Raw genomic sequence first — 20,674 nt, forward strand, 5'->3', positions numbered from 1 at the left:
GTGTTCCCTAGACCGGGTGCCTCCATGTATAAAATGGAGAGGCTAGGCTAGAGGCCGTCTATACATTGTCATTGCCCTGGGGTGTCTCCGAATCTGTGCAGCCGCCATTTCGGAGCCAACCTGGGGCAAAAAGCTAATAATAATAATAATAATAATAATAATAATAATAATAAAAAAAAATTTATTTATTTATTTCTACCTGCCTCTCCCTCTGGATTGAGGCGGGGTACAACACCAATAAAACCACCATAAAATACATACAACTGATTCAAATGTTTAAAAATAATACATTATTAAAAGCAGCAAATTATTAAAAAGGCATCTTAAAATTCAACTGGGTAGGCCTGCCAGAAGAGATCAGTCTTTATGGCTTTCTTAAATTCCGGAAGACTGTTAAGTTGACGAATCTCCTCCGGCAGGCCATTCGACAAAGTGGGAGCGGCAGAAGAAAAGGTCCTCTGGGTACTAGTTGTCATCCTTGTTTTTGTGGGCTGGAGTAAATTCTTTCCAGAGGACCTGAGCGTGCGGGGCGGATTATACGGGAGAAGGCGATCCCGCAAGTAACCTGGACCCAAAACATGTAGGGCTTTAAAAGTAATAACCAACACTTTATACTTCGCCTGGAAACTAATTGGCAGCCAGTGAAGAGATTTTAAGACTGGTATGATGTGGTCACCCCTAGGTGTACCGGTGACCAACCTGGCTGCCATATTTTGAACTAGTAGAAGTTTCCGGACTAGGCACAAAGGTAGCCCTATGTAGAGCGCATTGCAGAAGTCGAGCCTCGAAGTTAACAGCGCGTGATGATCCGCAGCTGAAAATTCGGGGATTTACCCCGACTTTTCCTGCGGGAGCGAGGTCTTCCATCATCTGACCTCTTTCCATGGCCAATCCAGGGGGCGGTCCTGGCAGATGGTGACAGGCGATCGGTCGCTGGAAGCCGGGAAAATGATGGGTGTGTGGCTCCAGTACTGCTGGAAACCCCATGCTTTCTCCTTGACACGGAAATTCACAAGTCCAACCCTGCAAGAGGGAAACTGTGGGGTTTAGTGGGAGCACGGTGCCCTCAAGGCAGCCTCTGGTGCTTTTTCTGCCTAAGAGTGAGTGTTCTACGTCCAGGTCATTTTTGGTTTTTTGTGTTTTTTTAAATAGAGAGGCGCTTCAGCAATGCAAACACCCTCTACCTCCACCCCCCTCCAGGAACAACAAGGCGTCTTGTGGCATCTAGCAAATTTATTATAGTGTAAGCTTTCACGGAGCAGAGTGCAAGAAAGCTTGTGCCGAAATGAACCAGTCTTTAAGATGCCACAAAGCTCTTGTTGGTTTTGTTACAACAGGCGAACGTGGCTCCCACTGCAGAACGTCTTACAGTTCGGGAATACTTCGTCTCGGGTGTGGGGAGGTGAACTAGCCCATAGTGTTGCAGGTTCAGAAATATACTTTGGACTGCAATCCTATGTATATAGATTATAGGACATAGTGGAACGTTTCCAAGTAAGTATGCATTTTGTTTGTTTAAAACACGTCCATCCCGCCTCTCTTCCAAAGATCACAAGGTGGCAAACAGCAATTTTAAATAAATTAACAATTTAAAATGTACCCTAGGTTCTAACCTATGAAAACAGTGACGGAAAATTACAAAATACGGCAATAATGATTATTTAAAAATGAATAGGATTATGCTGTTGGTCTGTAATTGCGTGACCTTGGCTAAGAGTTAGCGAGGTGGGTGGTGGTGCACGTGCTAACTTTCCTTTGGTCAGGTTAATTAGAAGGAAAGATTAATTGCTACTTCATAAATTATAACATGTAAACAACACACATATGAACCATGTTGTTTATAGTTTAGATATTATCCGTTGGTTCTGTTAAAGTTTCATAAGAATACTCCTCTGATTACCATGCAGCTAAAAGATCTATGGGTCTTTCGCCTCATGTGTCTCTTCCTTTTGGAACGTAATTATGAGTTACTAGGTGCCCAGGAAGGAAATGGTCTATGCAGTGATGCTTTGCCTGCGATTCCCTTCGTAGTATGAAAAGTCTTTCTGCAACAAATCTAGTGGGCGCAATAGAGGAGGGCTTTCTCAAACTGTATGAAATGAACACCACCTCCTAAACTTGCTAGATAGATTTGCGCCCTTGTCAGGGGCTGAGGGTTCGGAAGCACAGCCATGGGGCCGACACAGTCAGAAAAACCATCATCAGACTGGGAGGAGGAAGCAGAGAGAGTGATGATCAGCAACGTGGTTTTAATTCTGAGAATAAATTTCACAGGTTGATGAGCTAGGTGGACATCTCAAGCTTTATGGGGCCAGGTGAAATCCCATTGGCCTCTTGTGTCACCTGACAACTGCTGGGGGCCAACCTAAATGTGTCGCCAATCACATGAGTGGCCTTTGCATACTTGCTTTCCCCCTCTTTTCTTTACTAAATAGCCCTAGAGCCAGAGTGTGCGATTCAGACGAGGGCCACAGTGGAGGAGAGCTTCCACTCTTTGTCTACTATGGTCCCAATCTGGGTTGGGGCCTCCCATCAGATGGTTTTGTGCCTTGTGGGGCAAATGGCAGCTGTGGGAGGCAGGTGGGGAATCCAGATTACGATTGTGGCAGGGGCAAAGGATGAAATCCCCACCCTGCACATATCACATTCCCAATCTGGATCGGCCACACAAACAGAGCTGATATTTGGTAGAGGGGTGGGGAAAAAAACTTGGCTGGGACCAATCCTGTGTCTAGTTTGGCCCTGATTTGGTATGCTGCACTGTGTCTTTTTGGGTATTGGCGATCACCAAGCCCCACCGCATAGCAGACAGGCAGCAAACTCTTCTGGCAACCTGACAAGGTGGCACAGAGAGCACGGCTCTTGCCAAATGCCCTTCGTCTTTTTTTTTTTTAATATAATTTTTATTATTTAACAACAACACATAATAAATCATATACAGACATAACATAACATTCCTCTGATTTCTTAGCTATACATTCTACTTCTTAACTAACTCACATTAATAAGTGCCCTCCACCCTCGGGATCTTATTCTACTTTCCAAAATTGCATTGAATCTTCTGGTGGTGTTCGTCTCCCTTCTAACAATACACGTTCTAGGAACAATTTCCATATCTCTTCAAAATCATTGTTTTTTTAATATTCCCCTTCTAAATCTAATATTACGTGTTAATTTATCATTTATAGCAATATCCCATATTTCTTTATACCAATCGTCTATATCATAATCTCCTTGAACCTTCCAATTTCTGGATATCATTAACCTTGCAGCTGTTAAGAGGTTCATTATTAATTTATTAATTCTTTTTCCATCTGATTACATTTAAGATTTCCATACATTGATAGTATTATTATTATTATTTATTTATTTATTTATTTATATAGCACCATCAATGTACATGGTGCTGTACAGAGTAAAACAGTAAATCGCAAGACCCTGCCGCATAGGCTTACAATCTAATAAAATCATAGTAAAGCAATGAGGAGGGGAAGAGAATGCAAACAGGCACAGGGTAGGGTAGAACTAACAGTATAAAGTCCAAGCAACATCAAGTTTTAAAGGCTTTAGGAAAAAGAAAAGTTTTTAGCTGAGCTTTAAAAGCTGCGATTGAACTTGTGGATCTCAGATGTTCTGGAAGAGCGTTCCAGGCGTAAGGGGCAGCAGAGGAAAATGGACGAAGCCGAGCAAGGGAAGTAGAGACCCTTGGGCAGGCGAGAAACATGGCATCAGAGGAGCGAAGAGCACGAGCGGGGGAATAGTGTGAGATGAGAGAGGGGAGATAGGAAGGAGCTAGACCGTGAAAAGCTTTGAAGGTCGACAGGAGAAGTTTATATTGGATTCTGAAGTGAATTGGAAGCCAATGAAGAGATTGGAAGCCAATTGTAGTAATGCTACAATTGGTGTTTCTTCTAAATCCATTCCAGTTATTTCATTTATTTCTCTATACACCATTTCCCATAATTTTTGTACGTGTTCACAATTCCGCCACATATGTATATACGTTCCTTTCTCCTGACATCCTCTCCAACAAAGTATTGAGTTCTTTTTGTTTATTAAGTTTAATTTTATTGGAGTTAGATACCACCTCCAAATTATCGTATAATAACTTTCTTTTATCCTTACAGACATATTTTTCAACACTCTTTGTTTCCATATCCTCCCCCAGTCCTGTTGCTCAATCTTCTCATTCAAATCTGTTTCCCATACCATCCTAACAGAATCTTCTTGAGTTTCCATTTCCAATAATATCTTATGTATTTCACTCATTAATCCTTTTATCGATTTATTTTGTTCTTTAAATGCCCTTAGTCTTGCAAGTGACTTGCCAGGCAGTGGGGAGTCAGGATCACTGCACGAGAAGCACATCTAGTAGTGTAGAAAAGGCCTACATTTCACTGGCATTGCACAAGCTTTGCTCACAACAGTCCTTCAAGCTCCAGTCCCCAGCATCTCCAGATGAAAGCCCTCAGTTTACAGGGCTGGGAATAGGGCTGCTGGTTGCAGGGAAACCTGTCCCTTTTGGGGCCCAACAGATCCCCACGATGCCCCGACTTGGCTTGCATTTGCAAGTCGAGCCGTAGGTTAGTTCTCGAATCCCAGGAACTTTATTGGTGTTTTTTTATTTGCACAAATCACGATTTGCGCAAAATCGCCGCCCTATATGGCGCAATTTGTGCAAAATGGCAAACGTACATTGTTTATTTATTTATTTATTATTTATTTAGAATATTTATATACCTCTCCCCATTGAAAAATTTCGGAGCGGTGTACAAGGTAAAATGAAAATAAAAAACAGAATAAAACAGTTAAAACAAAATTTAAAAAGAAGCCAAAACAGAAATCCAAGGCTGCATGTTAAAGAAAGGCTTCTTGGAATAAAGATGTTTTCAGGAGGCGCTGAAAGGAGTACAAGGTTGGCACCTGCCTGACCTCCAGAGGCAGGGAGTTCCACAGGAGGGGGGCCACCACGCTGAAGGCTCTTCCCCTGGTGGATTCCAATCGGAGGATGGATCTAGGTGGAACCACCAGGAGCAGGCCCTCAGATGACCTCAGTGACCGGGCAGGTTGGTAGGGGAGAAGGCGCTCTCTCAGGTATCCTGGTCCCAAGTTGTTTAGGGCTTTGTACACAAGTACAAGAACCTTAAACCTGGCCTGGTAGCAAATAGGCAGCCAGGGCAGTTCCCTCAGCAGAGGAGTTACATGTTTAACACACATACACCCAAACCTGCGAGGTGGCCCAACTCATCACATGCCAAGTCAGGCCAGCTTGCTGAACTCTTCCCCCCAAACGGGTTCCTCTGACATCCATAGCTGGGAAAGACCCTGCCAGAGACCTTGGAGAGCTAATGCCAGTCAGCACAGGGAATCCTGAGATCCGTGGAGGCAGCTTCATCTGTTCTTCTCTGCCTTTGGATCTGGACCAGAATAAATTAAGCAAGCTTTTTTTTTTTTTTTTTGGCAGTACTTTTTTAGAAAATACACAAATGCTACATGTCTCATTACATAGAAATTTCCTATCCCATTGTAGACACAGAGTTACTATTATTATGACAGTTCCCAGTCCCTGCACTTCAAACGTTGTGAAACAGTGCTACTACAGTTTTGTCAAGTCGATAGAGGCACACAGCTTGGATTAAAAATGTTAATCTCCATTTAAAAAAGAAAAAAAGTGGGGGAAAGCTGCAAAAGGAGATTTGATGAGATTAAGGCGGTTCTGGCTCACGAAATAAGCCCCAGTCTGGTTTACCAAATAAAGTTCAGTTGAAGGGGTTGGGTGGAAGGCGGAGGGAAGACTCCTGGGTGGGTTTACAAACGCTTGATGCTGAAAATGCTGAGCTTGTGCCAGGTTCACAGAAACGCTAGACAGGCTCCGGTGGCGGAACGTGGCGCCATTTTTAATGGCCACACTTCTGTATTTGCATAACAATAGGCTCTGTACAGTTGCCTTGGGTGAAGAATTGGCCATCTTACTAGGCCTTTGTGTAGGTTGGTTGTGCGCTTCATAGAATCATAGAATCATAGAACAGCAGAGTTGGAAGGGGCCTATAAGGCCATCGAGTCCAACCCCCTGCTCAATGCAGGAATCCACCCTAAAGCATCCCTGACAGATGGTTGTCCAGCTGCCTCTTGAAGGCCTCTAGTGTGGGAGAGCCCACAACCTCCCTAGGTAACTGGTTCCACTGTCGTACTGCTCTAACAGTCAGGAAGTTTTTCCTGATGTCCAGCCGGAATCTGGCTTCTTTTAACTTGAGCCCGTTATTCTGTGTCCTGCACTCTGGGACCTTCCTTAAGGACCTTCAGCTTGTGGCTTTTAGAATTTATCCATCACGCCAACAGCAAGAGGGGGCTGAAACCAGCGTTCCGCCTGGGTGCATGTAGTTGACAGGAATGAGAGGCCTGGTTCAGACGTAATGCTAAACTACCGTTTAGCATTAAGGGGGTGAGTCTGAATAGGCAACAGGTTCATATGTCCCCTCCTTATCCTTTGTATATGGGAAGAGGGGATAAAAATCTTCCACTTCACAACAGAACCCCAGTTCCCTGTGAAGTCCAAAATTCAGAACTCCAATTTGGTCTCACTGTGGCTGGTTAACAAACCAGGATATCAAATCACAGTTTGAGCCTGGTTTGTTTTAGCTAACTCTAGTTAGTTTAGGTCTGAATTAGGCCAAATGGTTTGGCAGTTTTGAGTTTGGGCAGTAAGAGAAGCAGGTTAGCAATCATGATCCTGCACAAACTTACTTAGGACTAAGCCCCATTATATTTGTTTTAAAAAATGGTATTGCCCAAATACCGTATGTCCTGTACTGTGAACTCACAAATAATTGACCCTGTAAAAGGGTGAAATTTCTTACTGCTTAGAGCAGAGGCAGGCAACTCCAGGAGCTTCAGGGGGCATTTTGCCCTCTCCTCTTGCGGGTGCCAAAAAAAACCCTTCAATTTTTACAAAAATAAATAAAAGGTAACTGTAGTGCTCTGAAACGGTTAAGAATAGCTTGCTTGCAACTGTTCTATGCAACTGTTAAAGACACAGGAGCCCTGTCCTCCTTTTCCTATGGTCACCCTAGTGGCACATTCATTCAAAGTCGGAGACTCCCGGCTTAGATCATGGTCTCCCTGGAGGCGTGATGATGAGAAAATTCACTCCCTGTTTTAGGACCCAGGGGTTATGAGTAGGGAAAGATGCCCTGTTTGTATTTATTTGGCTCAAACTCACAAACTGGGCTTGTGTTAGCAAAAGGCTCTGGCAAGCAGTACCTACATATCCCCTCTCTATGTTGGGTAATCAGACAGACGGGGCAGGTCTTTAAGGCTGTCCTCGCAACCTGCTCTTATTTTTGTAACTGCGTGGCGCTGCCCTCCCATTGATACTGACTCAGAGGAGCTGGTAATTAATTAATGTCAATGTCAAAAGGAACAGATTGCCCAAGATGGGTATCTCATCTGTGCTCCTGACTACAGCCGGGCTCGAGGAAGCTTACATACTGATTACCAAGCAACTTTCTAAAACCCTATTTATAGCCCTCAATATTTTGCTAGGAAAAGAGCAATATATTGGTTAATACTTTCTTTAAAATGCTGGTAAATACAACAAGGCTCCCTAATCAGCTCCTTTTAATAATGCAAGCCGAAAACACTTAGGAGAGCATTAATGGGAATTACAGGCAGAGACACAGCAGACAAGGGCCTTTAATGTCCTGCTTCGTAATTCCCACATGGAATTGGTACTTAAAAATACGCCGTAGCACGAAACAGGCCTGGATTTGGAATCCCTGCATTGTCAAATCAGTTGCAATGGTTTCTCAACAGCATGGGGTATTATTTAATATTTTGAAAGAGGTGGGCAAAAGAGAACTCAGTTTTGAACTTGTTATGTGAAACACTTTTAAGAGCGCTTGTGTGTCGGGTGAAATATGTATTGCCAGGATTAAAGAGAAGGGTGAATGTGTTTCCAGATGACATGACTTGCAGAGGTTCAGCAAATGTTCAGGCACATCTGCATCATTATATATCTGAGCTGGGGGGGAAACAGTGAACATTACAAGACCTCCTCAGGGGCTACTCCCACTTTCTTCCAAGCTTTGGATACAAACGTGGGTCAAAATCAGCCAAGACAAATGAGATACTTCGAAGGGAGTTTCCCAATACATGTGCCGTTTATGACTATTTCCACAAGAACAAGAGCATCCCATTAGTGCATGAAAAATCAGAAGGGGGAAGTCACATTGTAGAAGCTATGTGTTCCTGGACCATCAGTAGTGCAGTTATTCACCATAGTTGCCAGGCCATGTTGAATGCTGAATTACATTCTGTAGCTGATGAAGTAGGCGTGATCTGGTCACAACATACTGAAGAACAGCAGGATCCAAAAGAACATAACGATCCACACAAATTTCTAACATGGGTGTGGAACCCTGCTGTTACGGACTTTGGAGTCAAAACATAATCTCAGTTATCAATGAATCGGCATAGATTGACCAGGTGTCATGAGATCGTAGAATCATAGAATAGTAGAGTTGGAAGGGACCTACAAGGCCATCGAGTCCAACCCCCTGCTCAATGCAGGAATCCACCCTAAAGCAGCCCCGACAGAGGGTTGTCCAGCTGCCTCTTGAATGACTCTAATGTGGGAGAACCCACCACCTCCCTAGGTAACTGTTTCCATTGTCCTACTGCTCAAAAGATTCAGGAAGTATTTCCTGATGTCCAGCCAGAATCTGGCTTCCTGTCACTTGAGCCTATTATTCTGTGTCCTGCATTCTGGGATGATCGAGAAGAGATCTTGGCCCTCTTCTGTGTGACAACCTTTTAAGTATTTGAAGAGTGCTATCATGTCTCCCAGTAAACGCATGGGATTTATGAAGAAATTTGGCCTTGGGATAATTTACCAAGACATCCTCAACTTGTATAGTTTGCTATTGAAAGAAATGCCATTTGCTCCCAAGAGTTTGGATTACTGCAATGTGTTATACGTAGGGCTGCCTTTAAAACGGCCCGGAACCTTCAACTGGTACAAAACAGGGCAGCACGGTTACTAACAGGGACTGACCGACGAGACCACATCACTCCAGTCCTTTTCCAGCTTCATTGGCTGCCAGTCCAGGTCCGGGCCTGATTCAGAGTGCTGGTATTGACATTTAAAGCCCTAAACGTCTTGGGGCCAGGCTATCTGAAGGAACGCCTCCTCCCATATGTGCCTGCCCAGACCTTAAGATCATCTTCAGGGGTCCTTCTCCGTGAGCCCCTGCCAAAGGAAGTGAGGCAGGTGGCTACTAGGAGGAGGGCCTTCTCTGCTGTGGCACCCCGGCTGTGGAATGAGCTCCCTAAGGAGGTTCGCTTGGCACCTACATTATATGCCTTTAGACGCCAGGTGAAGACCTTTTTATTCTCCCAGCATTTAAACAGTCTGTAAATCAATTTTAACTTGGTGTTTTAAATTTGTAATTTTGCATTGCTGCTGTTTTTATCTGGTTGAGCTTTTATATTGTATTTTATATTATGGTTTTATACTGTTGTTTTATACTTTGAATGGTTTTAATTTTTGTGAACCGTCCAGAGAGCTCCGATTATTGGGCGGTATAGAAATGTAATTAAAAAACAAAAATTCTTAGATTGTAAGCCTCAGGGCAGGGGCCTTTTTTGGATAAGAAGTGGGATGAAAATAGGATAAATAAATAAATAGGTTGAACGTTCTCTTGCTTCTTGTTACACCAATACATTATAAATAAGGGCCACTTTTCTATTAATCTATTACTTTGTTGTCTTCCCTTTCTAATCATGAAACCATAGGAAATAATGAAAGGCTGTGTGGCTGCAATGCGAGCGAAAGTGGGTACATCATTATAGGACACTCGCTGAAGGGTGAAGTATTCCTTAAGTCCTTGAGAAAGACCCGCACGTTCTTGGTTCTTTCAAGTTGAATGTAACATAATGGATGAGCTCAAACATTTGCTGAATGTCTGTAAGGCATGTCATCTGAAGACACATTCACCCAATAGTTTGATCTTGGCAATTTTACTCCTTCACAATTGTGCCTGCTGATGAATGTATTCATAGCTAGAAAATCCAGAGTTTTCTCAAAACTGGGACATTTAATTGGGTACTTTCGAATGGACATAAACCTGGATTTTTCCACTTTACCAGTTGATCAACATCAGGGGCCTTCCTTTGAGGCTCTGTCACCATGGGTTTGACTGGGGGTGAGGGGGTTCACATCATAGGGATTTGTACTCTCAGTTTCCCATAGAGACCTTCCCATGAAACGAAGATTTCCGGAATAATAACCTTTATTGTCCACAGTCGTGCAGTCATGAGCTGTATTGACTTCAGCCTTCTACTCCTACTGCTCTGAGCACATGGTTAGGAGTATCACCAGCCCCTTAAGCAATGGGCAGTCTTGACCTGGATGGATGAAGAGAAAGCTTCCTCCTGGGCTTCCATGTCCTTCCACTTCTGGTAGTCTGCTGAAGATTGTAGAGCCTGCGCCTGCAACTTCCAGCTGCAAAGTCTTGCCAGGCTGGCCTGTGCCTCAGTGTTCCTCTGCTTCTGGCGCCACTTGCTGGTCCATACACCTCTTATACTGCTTCCTCCTCTGTTCAATTCCTCTCCTCCACACTATAAACTCTCCCTCTTCCCATCCAAAGTATATGGAGCGTGTTCAGAGGAGGGCAACCAGGATGATCAGGGGTCTTGAAACAAAGCCCTATGAAGAGAGACTGAAAGAACTGGGCCTGTTTAGCCTGGAGAAGAGAAGATTGAGGGGAGACATGAGAGCACTCTTCAAATACTTCAAAGGTTGTCACACAGAGGAGGGCCAGGATCTCTTCTCGATCCTCCCAGAGTGCAGGACACGGACTATTGGGCTCAAGTGACAGGAAGCCAAATTCTGGCTGGACATCAGGAAAAACCTCCTGACTGTTAGAGCAGTACGGCAATGGAATCAGTTACCTAGGGAGGTTGAGGGCTCTCCCACACTAGAGGCATTCAAGAGGCAGCTGGACAACCATCTGTCAGGGATGCTTTAGGGTGGATTCCTGCATTGAGTAGGGGGTTGGACTCGATGGCCTTGTAGGCCCCTTCCAACTCTGCTATTCTGTGATTCTATGATATCCCCTTGGGTGTAACCCACTGGCTTAAATGCTGAAGTTTGATCTCCACTCCTGGTATATGACTCTTTAACCCTTTGGTTACTGGTCCCCTCACCCTTGACTACCTGTTTAACCTCTTCTTTGGGCTCTTTTTCTGAGCTTGCTTCTCTCCCATAGTGTTTCCCGCCTGATCGTTGACTGCAGGATCCTTCTCTAGGTGCTGCATTCAAGTACCTAGAGAAGGAAAGTTAGGGTGTGCAAGCGAAGGGCATCTTCCTCGTCACGATGTTCCTTCCAAGGAAAGATCCTCCTACTTTTCTTCCTCTGATCTTCACACCATCTAAAGTCTGTCCAAGGATTCACACTAGTCTTCTCTGCAGTAAAGAGCTTAAGTACATTTTCAGTCTTCTTAAGTCTTTAATGAGCATGCAATGCTTTCCTGTTTCAGGTACTCTCTTTCGAAAGATGCAGGAAAGTACTTTGATGAAAAAACCAGGGTTCTGGAAGTCCCAATGACGATAATAGTTTCCGATCAGGTCAGTGTTTGCTGTGGGTGAATAATGGGAAATGGTGCTGTTCCGGGCAGGATGAGAGCCTGCTAAGTGTTGGGGGAAATGATTTGAATAGTGAGAGATCTATCAACCGGTGGAAACAGTAGGAAATGGGGAGTGGGGTCAGAATATAGTTCTCCAGGACCTAGGGATGGCAGGAGTTGACCGTATTGAAGTCAGAGACTGGTTTCTCCTCCGGGAGGTCTTCTGAAAGCTTCCCCTCAGGCTCTGTGGCCAGTGGATTCAGGGGCTATGAGATCCTCTGAGGTTGAGGTCACAACCAGGAGTGACTGTCAGAGGGCTTGAAGGCTGTGTCACCCAGTAGGCCAGAGGTACAGAGCCTCTTTCAGTCCATGGGCCGAATGGACTTCCATTTTGGAGAAGCTCTCGAGGGCGGCACTCCTGTGGTAGGTGGAGCCAACAGCAAAGCGGACAAGATGAAAAATAGCACAGTGTGGTCAGAGCTGGAAACCACAGGTCTGTAGTGCTGCCGCCCCATTTGATGAGCCTATACGGAAAATGGAAGGCTATCAAAATAGCTTTCATAAATGAATATTTCAATTTTTTTTACAAATATACAAAATACAGGCACAACAACAATATTTCACAAAGCCTGTAATATCAACATCCAATCTACATAGGTGAATTATTCACATGAAGTGTGAAAGATCCCCTGAGATGTTAATTTTCACTCAAGGCCGGTTGGCCTTGCCCCGAGCGGTTCCAGGATGTACCTGGAATGACAACGTTTTATGACAACGTTTGCACTTGTTTCTGTTAAATTTCATTCTGTAATTTTCTGGCGAGTTTTCTAACCTACCAAGATCATTCTGAATTTTGTTTCTGTCTTCTGAAGTATTAGCTACCCAACCAATTTTGTGCAAATTTGATAAGCATTTCTCCAAGACATTAATTAAAAAATGTTGTTGAAGAGTACAGGGTCCAGGACCATGGCCTGCAGCGCCCCACTCGATGCCTCCCTCTAGTTTGATGAGGAAGCACTCTCCATGAATGGATGTGTATATAACACACATACACACAGACCACCTTTCCCCGCAAGGAACTTCAGGCAATGTTGTTCCCCCATTTGATCCCTACAACAATTGTATGAGGTAGGCTAAATATGCCCAGGTGAAACAACTGGGCATGTTTAACCTGGAGAAGAGAAGATTGAGGGGAGACGGAGGAGGGCCAGGATCTCTTCTCGATCCTCCCAGAGTGCAGGACATGGAATAACGGGCTCAAGTTACAGGAAGCCAGATTCTGGCTGGACATCAGGAAAAACTTCCTGACTGTTAGAGCAGTACGACAATGGAACCAGTTACCTAGGGAGGTTGTGGGCTCTCCCACACTAGAGGCCTTCAAGAGGCAGCTGGACAACCATCTGTCAGGGATGCTTTAGGGTGGATTCCTGCATTGAGTGGGGGGGGGTTGGACTCGATGGCCTTATAGGCCCCTTCCAACTCTACTATTCTATGATTCTGTGGGAGAATAGTGACTAGCCCAAGTCACCCAGTGAGCTTCCTGGTTGAATTTGAACCTGAGTCTCCCCAGTCTCAGTCCAACACTTTAACTGGTGCCTACACTGTACTCCTTTCGTCGCCAGCTGAAGACATTTTTATTCTCCCAGTATTTTAACACTTAATTTTATCTCAAATTTAAATTTTACTGTTCTAACTCTGTATTTTAATCATATATCCATTTTTGCTGCGTGGTTTTTATCCTGGTTGTGCTTCTTATATTGTATTTTGTATTTGTGTTTTTAAACTGTTGGTTTTTTTATTATGGTTTTAATTTTTGTGAACCGCCTAGAGACCTTCGGCTATTGGGCGGTATAAAAATGTAATAAATAAAACAATAAAATAAAAATAAATAAAATAAACTATTCCACCATGTTGGCTCATCTTCTTGTTTCAGAGTAAGCCAGTTGAGTTTACTGTTCATGCAATCATCACCACCTCGGATTTGGAAATCAACCCACCAGAAGTGGATTTTGGATATTGCTCCATCTATGAAGCCGTCCGGACAACAATCACAGTAACAAATAAAGCCATCCTTCCCCAGGAGTTCGGCTTTGTAGGACTCCATGAGGTAAACGGATGCTTCTCATTTCCTACCACAGTTTCTAGTACATTTTCTTGGGAATTTGCGGTTAAGGAGAGAATTGTGCCCAGTGGTTTGCGGTCCATGCTTTTAAAAAACACATTAACATTCTGTACCGAGGAAAACTGTATTCTTCAACCGCTCTAAATTATGCCAATCAAGAAATTGTTTATAAGTTCTCTTACCTTGTATAATATATTCCACCACTTTCACTATTAATTTATTTCATTTTTGCTTGTTGTGGAGAAATGGCAAGGAGGTTATGTAGGCATCAACACAACCCTACTTTTTTATATAACCATGTGGTTTAAGAACTTGCATGTTTTAAATGCACATTGTTAGGAAGCAGAATTCTGTGCCTAGTACTAAATTCTAGACTTTTTCTGCACTTCCTCAGAACCTCACCAAGACTAAGCTAGTTATAACTACATATAGAAAAGGGTCAAGTGGGTTAAGCCATGTGCTCTGTCTGCTCCTTTTGATATATTGTATATGCTCTTTCTATCTATCTTTCTGGTATATTCCGTGATACATTCATTTTCATTTTTAATTTACTTTGGAAAGTTTGTAGAAGTTCAGCCCAATGATGGATTTGGAATACTTCTGCCCCTTGAAAGCTTGAACCTGGACATAATCTTCAAACCCACAAAGGCGAAGGAATACAGCTTTCAGCTAACTTGCAAGACTGAGATCAACAGGTCTGCAGAATTTGAAATCCGCGGCGTTCTCACCATGGGGCAGGAACTAGAATCTGATAGGCAAAGCAATTTCGTGGAGTAGGAGTTGGAGTGGGACTCGTGAGGCCATCTAGTCCAACTCCATGCTTGATGCGAGAAATCCAGAGCTAGAATATCCCCTTCAGATGGCCGCCTTAACCTCTGCTTGAAGACTTCCAGCAAGGGAGAGCACCTCTCCCCAAGTGCTCTGTCTAAATCTACTTCCCTATAACTTAAGCCTGTTAGATCTAGTCCTGCCCTCTAGGGCAGCAGGTAATAAACCTTTGCCCTCTTCTAGTTGCAGGAGAGAAGTTGTGAGTGGGAGGGAAGTGATAGCTAAGCCTTCCATGCCATTAGTGTGCCGGGGGAATTGCACACTTTCCGGAGGCCCCTGAAACTGCACATTGCCGAGCGCTCAGCCAGCCCAGCAGTGCTCGGCGAACTCGCGGGGTGAGTACCCTGCGAAGTCTCTTATCCCTAGGTAAGGCTGCCAAGAAGGGTCATTTTAAATTCTGTGTCATATGTTTGTTGCCTAAAGCAGCCCATCCTAATTGCCCCACGGAAACGGAAACAGAAAGCCCTGGTAAGGCTGCGGGATTTTTCCGTAATGTAGAGAAGCCTCCAGTCTTGGAGCCAGGCTGACGGAAAATCAGCCAGAGTGGAGGGGTTGCATAGGGAAAGCAGCAGTCGGCAGACTGGGTTAAATTTTCCCCCTCCCCACCACCAGCTTTGCATTTTGGAGGTGAATTTAGGATTGGGAATCCTGCATTTGATACTTCGTTTTTCTCTGATATGGAGTCACTCAGCTATTGACACGTCACCAGAGAGCATGCCAACCTTTTCAGTATGGCCAGAGCCAAGGGGCACTAGCTGCATCTTCCATTTGAAATATATGATCCCGTTCCATCTTCCGTTATTGAGGGTTTTATTTATTTATTTATTTATTTAAGCATTTTTATGCCGCCATTCAGCCAAAAAAGGCTCTCATGGCGGCTTACAAAAGTATTTCTTGACAGTCCCTGCCCACAGGCTTACAATCTAAAAGACATGACACAAAAGGAAAGGGGATTGGGAGGGAGGAGGAGGAGGGGGGAAAGGAAAGCAAATTCAGGCACTACAATCTTAGTTGGAAAGTTCAGCAGTTACAGGGGACAGCAGGAGGGAGGGGGCTCTCAGCTGGAGCTGGAGCTGGACCCAGGCTCGATGGAGAGGTGCCTTGCTGTTGCTTCCTCCCTCATGGTGGCCTCTGCAGTGACAGTTGGTGGCAGGAGGGAGGGGGCTCCCAGCTGGAGCTGGACCCAGGCACGGTGGAGAGGGGCCTGGCTGCTGCTTCCTCCCTCACTGGTGGCCTCTGCAGAGACAGTTGGTGGCAGGAGGGAGGGGGCTCCCAGCTGGAGCTGGACCCAGGCACGGTGGAGAGGTGCCTGGCTGCTGCTTCCTCCCTCATGAATTCCTTTTAATCCTGGGTCACAGAGGCGCCACTCTAGAGACTGAAAGAACTGGGCATGTTTAGCCTGGAGAAGAGAAGATTAGGGGGAGGCATGAGAGCACTCTTCAAATACTTAAAAGGTTGTCACACAGAGAGGGCCAGGATCTCTTCTCGATCCTCCCAGAGTGCAGGACACGGAATAACGGGCTCAAGATAAAGGAAGCCAGATTCCGGCTGGACATCAGGAAAAACTTCCTGACTGTTAGAGCAGTACGACAATGGAATCAGTTACCTGGTGAGGTTGTGGCCTCTCCCACACTAGAGGCCTTCAAGAGGCAGCTGGACAACCATCTGTCAGGGATGCTTTAGAGTGGATTCCTGCATTGACTCGATGGCCTTGTAGGCCCCTTCCAACTCTGCTATTCTGTGATTCTATGATCACCCAGCTTAGAACGGGCAGCGGGGGATGTTCTGTTACTTGGGAAATGAGGTGATGGGTGACTCATTACGAGGTTTATTTAAAGCCTTGGCAAGAGGCTGTGTCCAGTGCTGTGACCATTTCGGCCATGTTTCCATTTTTAGGCAATTCAAGCTGTCGTGCAAAGCAGTTGGAGTCCACCCTCCTCTGGAGCTCTCTCATTCCTTGGTTCAGTTTTCCACCACCGCTCTGTATGATGTCTCGACAGCAACTCTCTTTGTTTTAAACTCGCACGTCAGCCTCAATCAGTTCACTCACTTTGGCCCAAAAATAGGCGAGGGAGAAGTTGCCCCCGTCGGGCCGACTTCCTTCCAGTTCCTGGTTCCTGAAGACTCCCCCATAACAATCGTGCCCTGTGTCGGAACTGTTCTGCCTGGGAAGGTAAACCGTCTTCGAGCGCGTTAAAGATCTGAATGCAGGTGACCTCAGCTCCCTAAGGTGCCTTAAAGCCCCAATGCATGTTCCTAATAGAACCTGGAGTGCTTGGCACACACATTACTTTAAGCCCATTTGTGGGGGGTATGTCCTCCTTTTTCTGCCCAGATATCATTCAGATTTCCAAATTAAAGGCTTCATCCCATGTACCTGTTTCCCTTGAATTATCCCCTACAGCGCTAAGCTGTCGCCGTTGCTGTTGTTAGCTAAATCACACCCCGGGCAGCAGCGCTCCTAAGATCCTTTGCATACCAGGAAAAGGGTTTAAGGGGGAGAAATGTAAAAAAATCATTTAAAAATCAACGGATGACCCAATCCGATTCAAATTTGGTATGCTTAAAGCTCTCCTTTATATCTATTACTGTACCAATTTTGATGTTTTTATCTTTAAAACTTAATTTTTTACTTTAAACATATCAAATCCTGCTCCTGCACCCCCAGTGGCCGCTCAGAAAACAACAAATGATTCGCTCCAAAAGTAGTAGTAAAATAGGGCGGGTCTTTTGGCTTTATAGCACAATTCAAGCAGGATGCATGGGAGCGCTTCACAGTCAAAGCAGATTTTAAGATGGAAAACTTCGGAGTCCTTTGCACGCAATATCCACATTGTGCAGAGGAGAGTTCCTTCCCAACCGTTGTGTTGCGTGTTGTGTGGAGGGCTCCGTGGAGTTTTCCGTTGCGCGGAGTTGACTTTTCCCACTGACTACAGAGTTCTCTGGCAAGAGCAGCTAAAGGAATGAGGTGCCACTCTGGGAGAGCTGCCGGGATTGTTTTTTTCACAGCAATGGCTGATGGGATACCATCAGGAGGACCGGGGAAGGAGAGGAGGTGGAGGAATTGTCAGTTAAACATCGCAATGGATTTTACTCAACTCCGCGGTAACCCACAGTCACACATCAGTGAGTTAGAACATGTTGTGTGGGGTGTGCCTCCTAAAAACCCAACTGTTGAGTGGAGTTTTATTTATTTATTTATTTATTTATTTATTAAACTTATATACCACTCCCATAGCCAGGGCTTTCTGGGCGGCTTTCACACTGTGTTGACTAACATGTTGTCTGAACTGAGCCTTAGGCTTTAGCTAGACCGAAGGTTTATCCCGGGGTCGTCCCTGCCTGCTCCCGGGATATCCTGTGTGTCATTTACATGAACAGGGATGATCCCGGGATAAACCTTAGGTCTAGCTAAGGCCTTAGTCTGGCCTCTGCACACGTAGGTCTCATTTCTCCATGTTTGTTATGCATTTTCATTCTTTCTCTTGCTGGCTCTCTCCCAATACCAGAAGTGCATGATTGAAGTCTCTTTCCGCCCGGTATTGTGTGAGCAGTTCATCAGACTGGAGGCAGTTCACCTGGTGAGCCAGGCTGCTGAGCTGAAGATGCAGATGGAGAAGAAGGCCCGGGAATTGGAACTGCAGGTAAGTGGGGGAGTGATCCACGCCTCCCTTGCATTGCTCATTGCGCAGAACATCTGTTGTACCCGTGGATCCTGAATGGAAAGGCAACTGCAGCTCTAGCAATTCCAGAGCCCTGTGAAAGCTCAACCAGATAAAAACAGCAGCAATGCAAAATTACGAATTTAAAACACCAAGTTAAAATTGATTTATAGACTGTTAAAATGCTGGGAGAATAAAAAGGCCTTCACCTGGCGTCTAAAAGCATATAATATAGGTGCCAAGCGAACCTCCTTAGGGAGCTCATTCCACAGCCAGGGTGCCACAGCAGAGAAGGCCCTGCTCCTGGTAGCCACCTGCCTCACTTCCTTTGGCAGGGGTTCGCGGAGAAGGACTCCTGAGGATGACCTTAGGGTAAGTAAGATAATAAATGATTTAGATGATGAATGGCAATGGCTTTCAGAGAAAGGGGCATATTATTTAGGCCACAGAACCTTCCCTTTTCACAAGTTCAAAGACTTTTTAGAACTTCGAGATGCTGATTAAAAGAAGGCGCCTCGGGGACATCTTTAGAGTACATTTGTTTTATCACTAAATAACCATCTACCGTTCCCAAGCAACTAGGATTTGAAAGAAAGGCCTAAATAACAGGGAGGAATTGAAGCAGAGTTTAATTTGTGCCGGGCTTGTCCCAGAACCCCTCTCACTTAGGTTTTCAGCTTCTCCTTCAAACATTACTAAAAAAATACAAATCTGACACCCGGAGGAAGCACATGGAGGCCCCGAGCCGGCCCTACTGTTTGGCAGCGAGGCGGCTGCCTCAGGCAGCTGGTTTTGGATATCATGAAAGGTAGTAAATCGTTAGTTACATAATTTATTATTGTTGGGGGCGGGGCGGCGGTTTCTGCCAGGAACGGGGAAAGGTGCTTAGCTTATGGGATTGTTTTTTCCTGCCTCAGGTGCCAAAATAACTTGGCTGTCTTTGGGTGCTATTAATGTTTACAGGGATGCTATTTGTTGCTCTGCCTTAGGCAGGAAAATGTCTTGGCGGGCTGCCTCTGCAGTTTTTCTGATGTGTCGTACGGCCCTTAGATGGTTTTGAACGCCTCACTGTTAGGACAGGGAATGAGTCTGAGGTCAGGGGATTATCCTCACCCAATGCCTCCACCTCCTCCAAATTTCCTGTCAGCATTCTCTCTCTCTTTCTGAGACTATTGAGCCCCACAGAGCTCCTTTGTAATCCCTCTGCCCCCTCCACTTCATTTTTTATTTTCTTTTTATTTTCTTACTCTCTTCAGATGTGCCTATTCCCTGCCTTTCTTGCTTTGCTCACGAACAGGCCCTTATTGATAAGCAGCCATTTGTAAGGAGGCCGCTCTTCCCATTGGATACGGGCCAATGAGGGGAGCAATGCCAGCCGCCATGGTTCCCGCTTCTGCTCTGACCTACGTGGGCAATACTACAAATGAGAAGGATCTTGGAATTGTTGTAGATCACAAGCTGAACATGAGCCTACAGTGCGATATGGCTGCAAGGAAGGCCAATGCTATTTTGGGCTGCGTTAATCGAAGTATAGCTTCCAAATCACGTGAGGTCCTGGTTCCTCTCTATTCGGCCCTGGTTAGGCCTCATCTAGAGTATTGCGTCCAGTTCTGGGCTCCACAATTCAAGAAGGACGCAGACAAGCTGGAGCGTGTTCAGAGGAGGGCAACCAGGATGATCAGGGGTCTGGAAACAAAGCCCTATGAAGAGAGACTGAAAGAACTGGGCATGTTTAGCCTGGAGAAGAGAAGATTGAGGGGAGACATGATAGCACTCTTCAAACACTTGAAAAGTTGTCACACAGAGGAGGGCCAGGATCTCTTCTCGATCCTCCCAGAATGCAGAACACGGAATAACGGGCTGAAGTTACAGGAAGCCAGATTCCAGCTGGACATCAGGAAAAACTTCCTGACTGTTAGAGCAGTACGACAATGGAACCAGTTACCTAGGGAGGTTGTGGGCTCTCCCACACTAGAGGCCTTCAAGAGGCAGCTGGACAACCATCTGTCAGGGATGCTTTAGGGTGGATTCCTGCATTGAGTAGGGGGTTGGACTCGATGGCCTTATCGGCCCCTTCCAACTCTACTATTCTATGATTCTATGATCTTTCTCCTCCTGCTCCAACTCCTCCACCAACTTGTCATAGACTCACTCCTGCATCTGGTGGCTACATAGGAATCATCAAAAAAGGAGGAGGAGAGACAAAAGGGGACACCTATTTGCATAAACTTTGCATGTGCTGATTTATGTGTAGAGATGCAAATTTAGAAATAATTACTATAATGGAAGACTGTGACCCGTGTATCTGCTCGGGCCGCTGTCCAGGTGCTGTTGATGGGTAATTTCACGGCTCTTCTGATGGCTCTTTATCTTTAAATCGGACTTGGCTTGGACAACCCTTCAAATAGAGGACGTCTTCAAAACAGAGGACAGTCCT

General features: G+C 45.1%; 1 protein-coding gene across 1 annotated transcript in view; it reads left to right on the forward strand.

The window, feature by feature from the left end:
- CFAP74 (cilia and flagella associated protein 74) overlaps positions 1-20,674 on the forward strand; it is a 116,098-nt gene that overhangs the window by 71,117 nt on the left and 24,307 nt on the right. The window contains exons 23-27 of the mRNA XM_063145448.1: positions 11,539-11,626; positions 13,559-13,732; positions 14,309-14,442; positions 16,472-16,748; positions 18,085-18,219. Coding sequence (XP_063001518.1) covers positions 11,539-11,626; positions 13,559-13,732; positions 14,309-14,442; positions 16,472-16,748; positions 18,085-18,219 — 808 coding nt within the window. The remainder of the gene's footprint in view (positions 1-11,538; positions 11,627-13,558; positions 13,733-14,308; positions 14,443-16,471; positions 16,749-18,084; positions 18,220-20,674) is intronic.

This window comes from Elgaria multicarinata, chromosome 20 (assembly GCF_023053635.1).
Source record: "Elgaria multicarinata webbii isolate HBS135686 ecotype San Diego chromosome 20, rElgMul1.1.pri, whole genome shotgun sequence".
In the NCBI taxonomy this organism is placed as follows: Eukaryota; Metazoa; Chordata; class Lepidosauria; order Squamata; family Anguidae; genus Elgaria; species Elgaria multicarinata.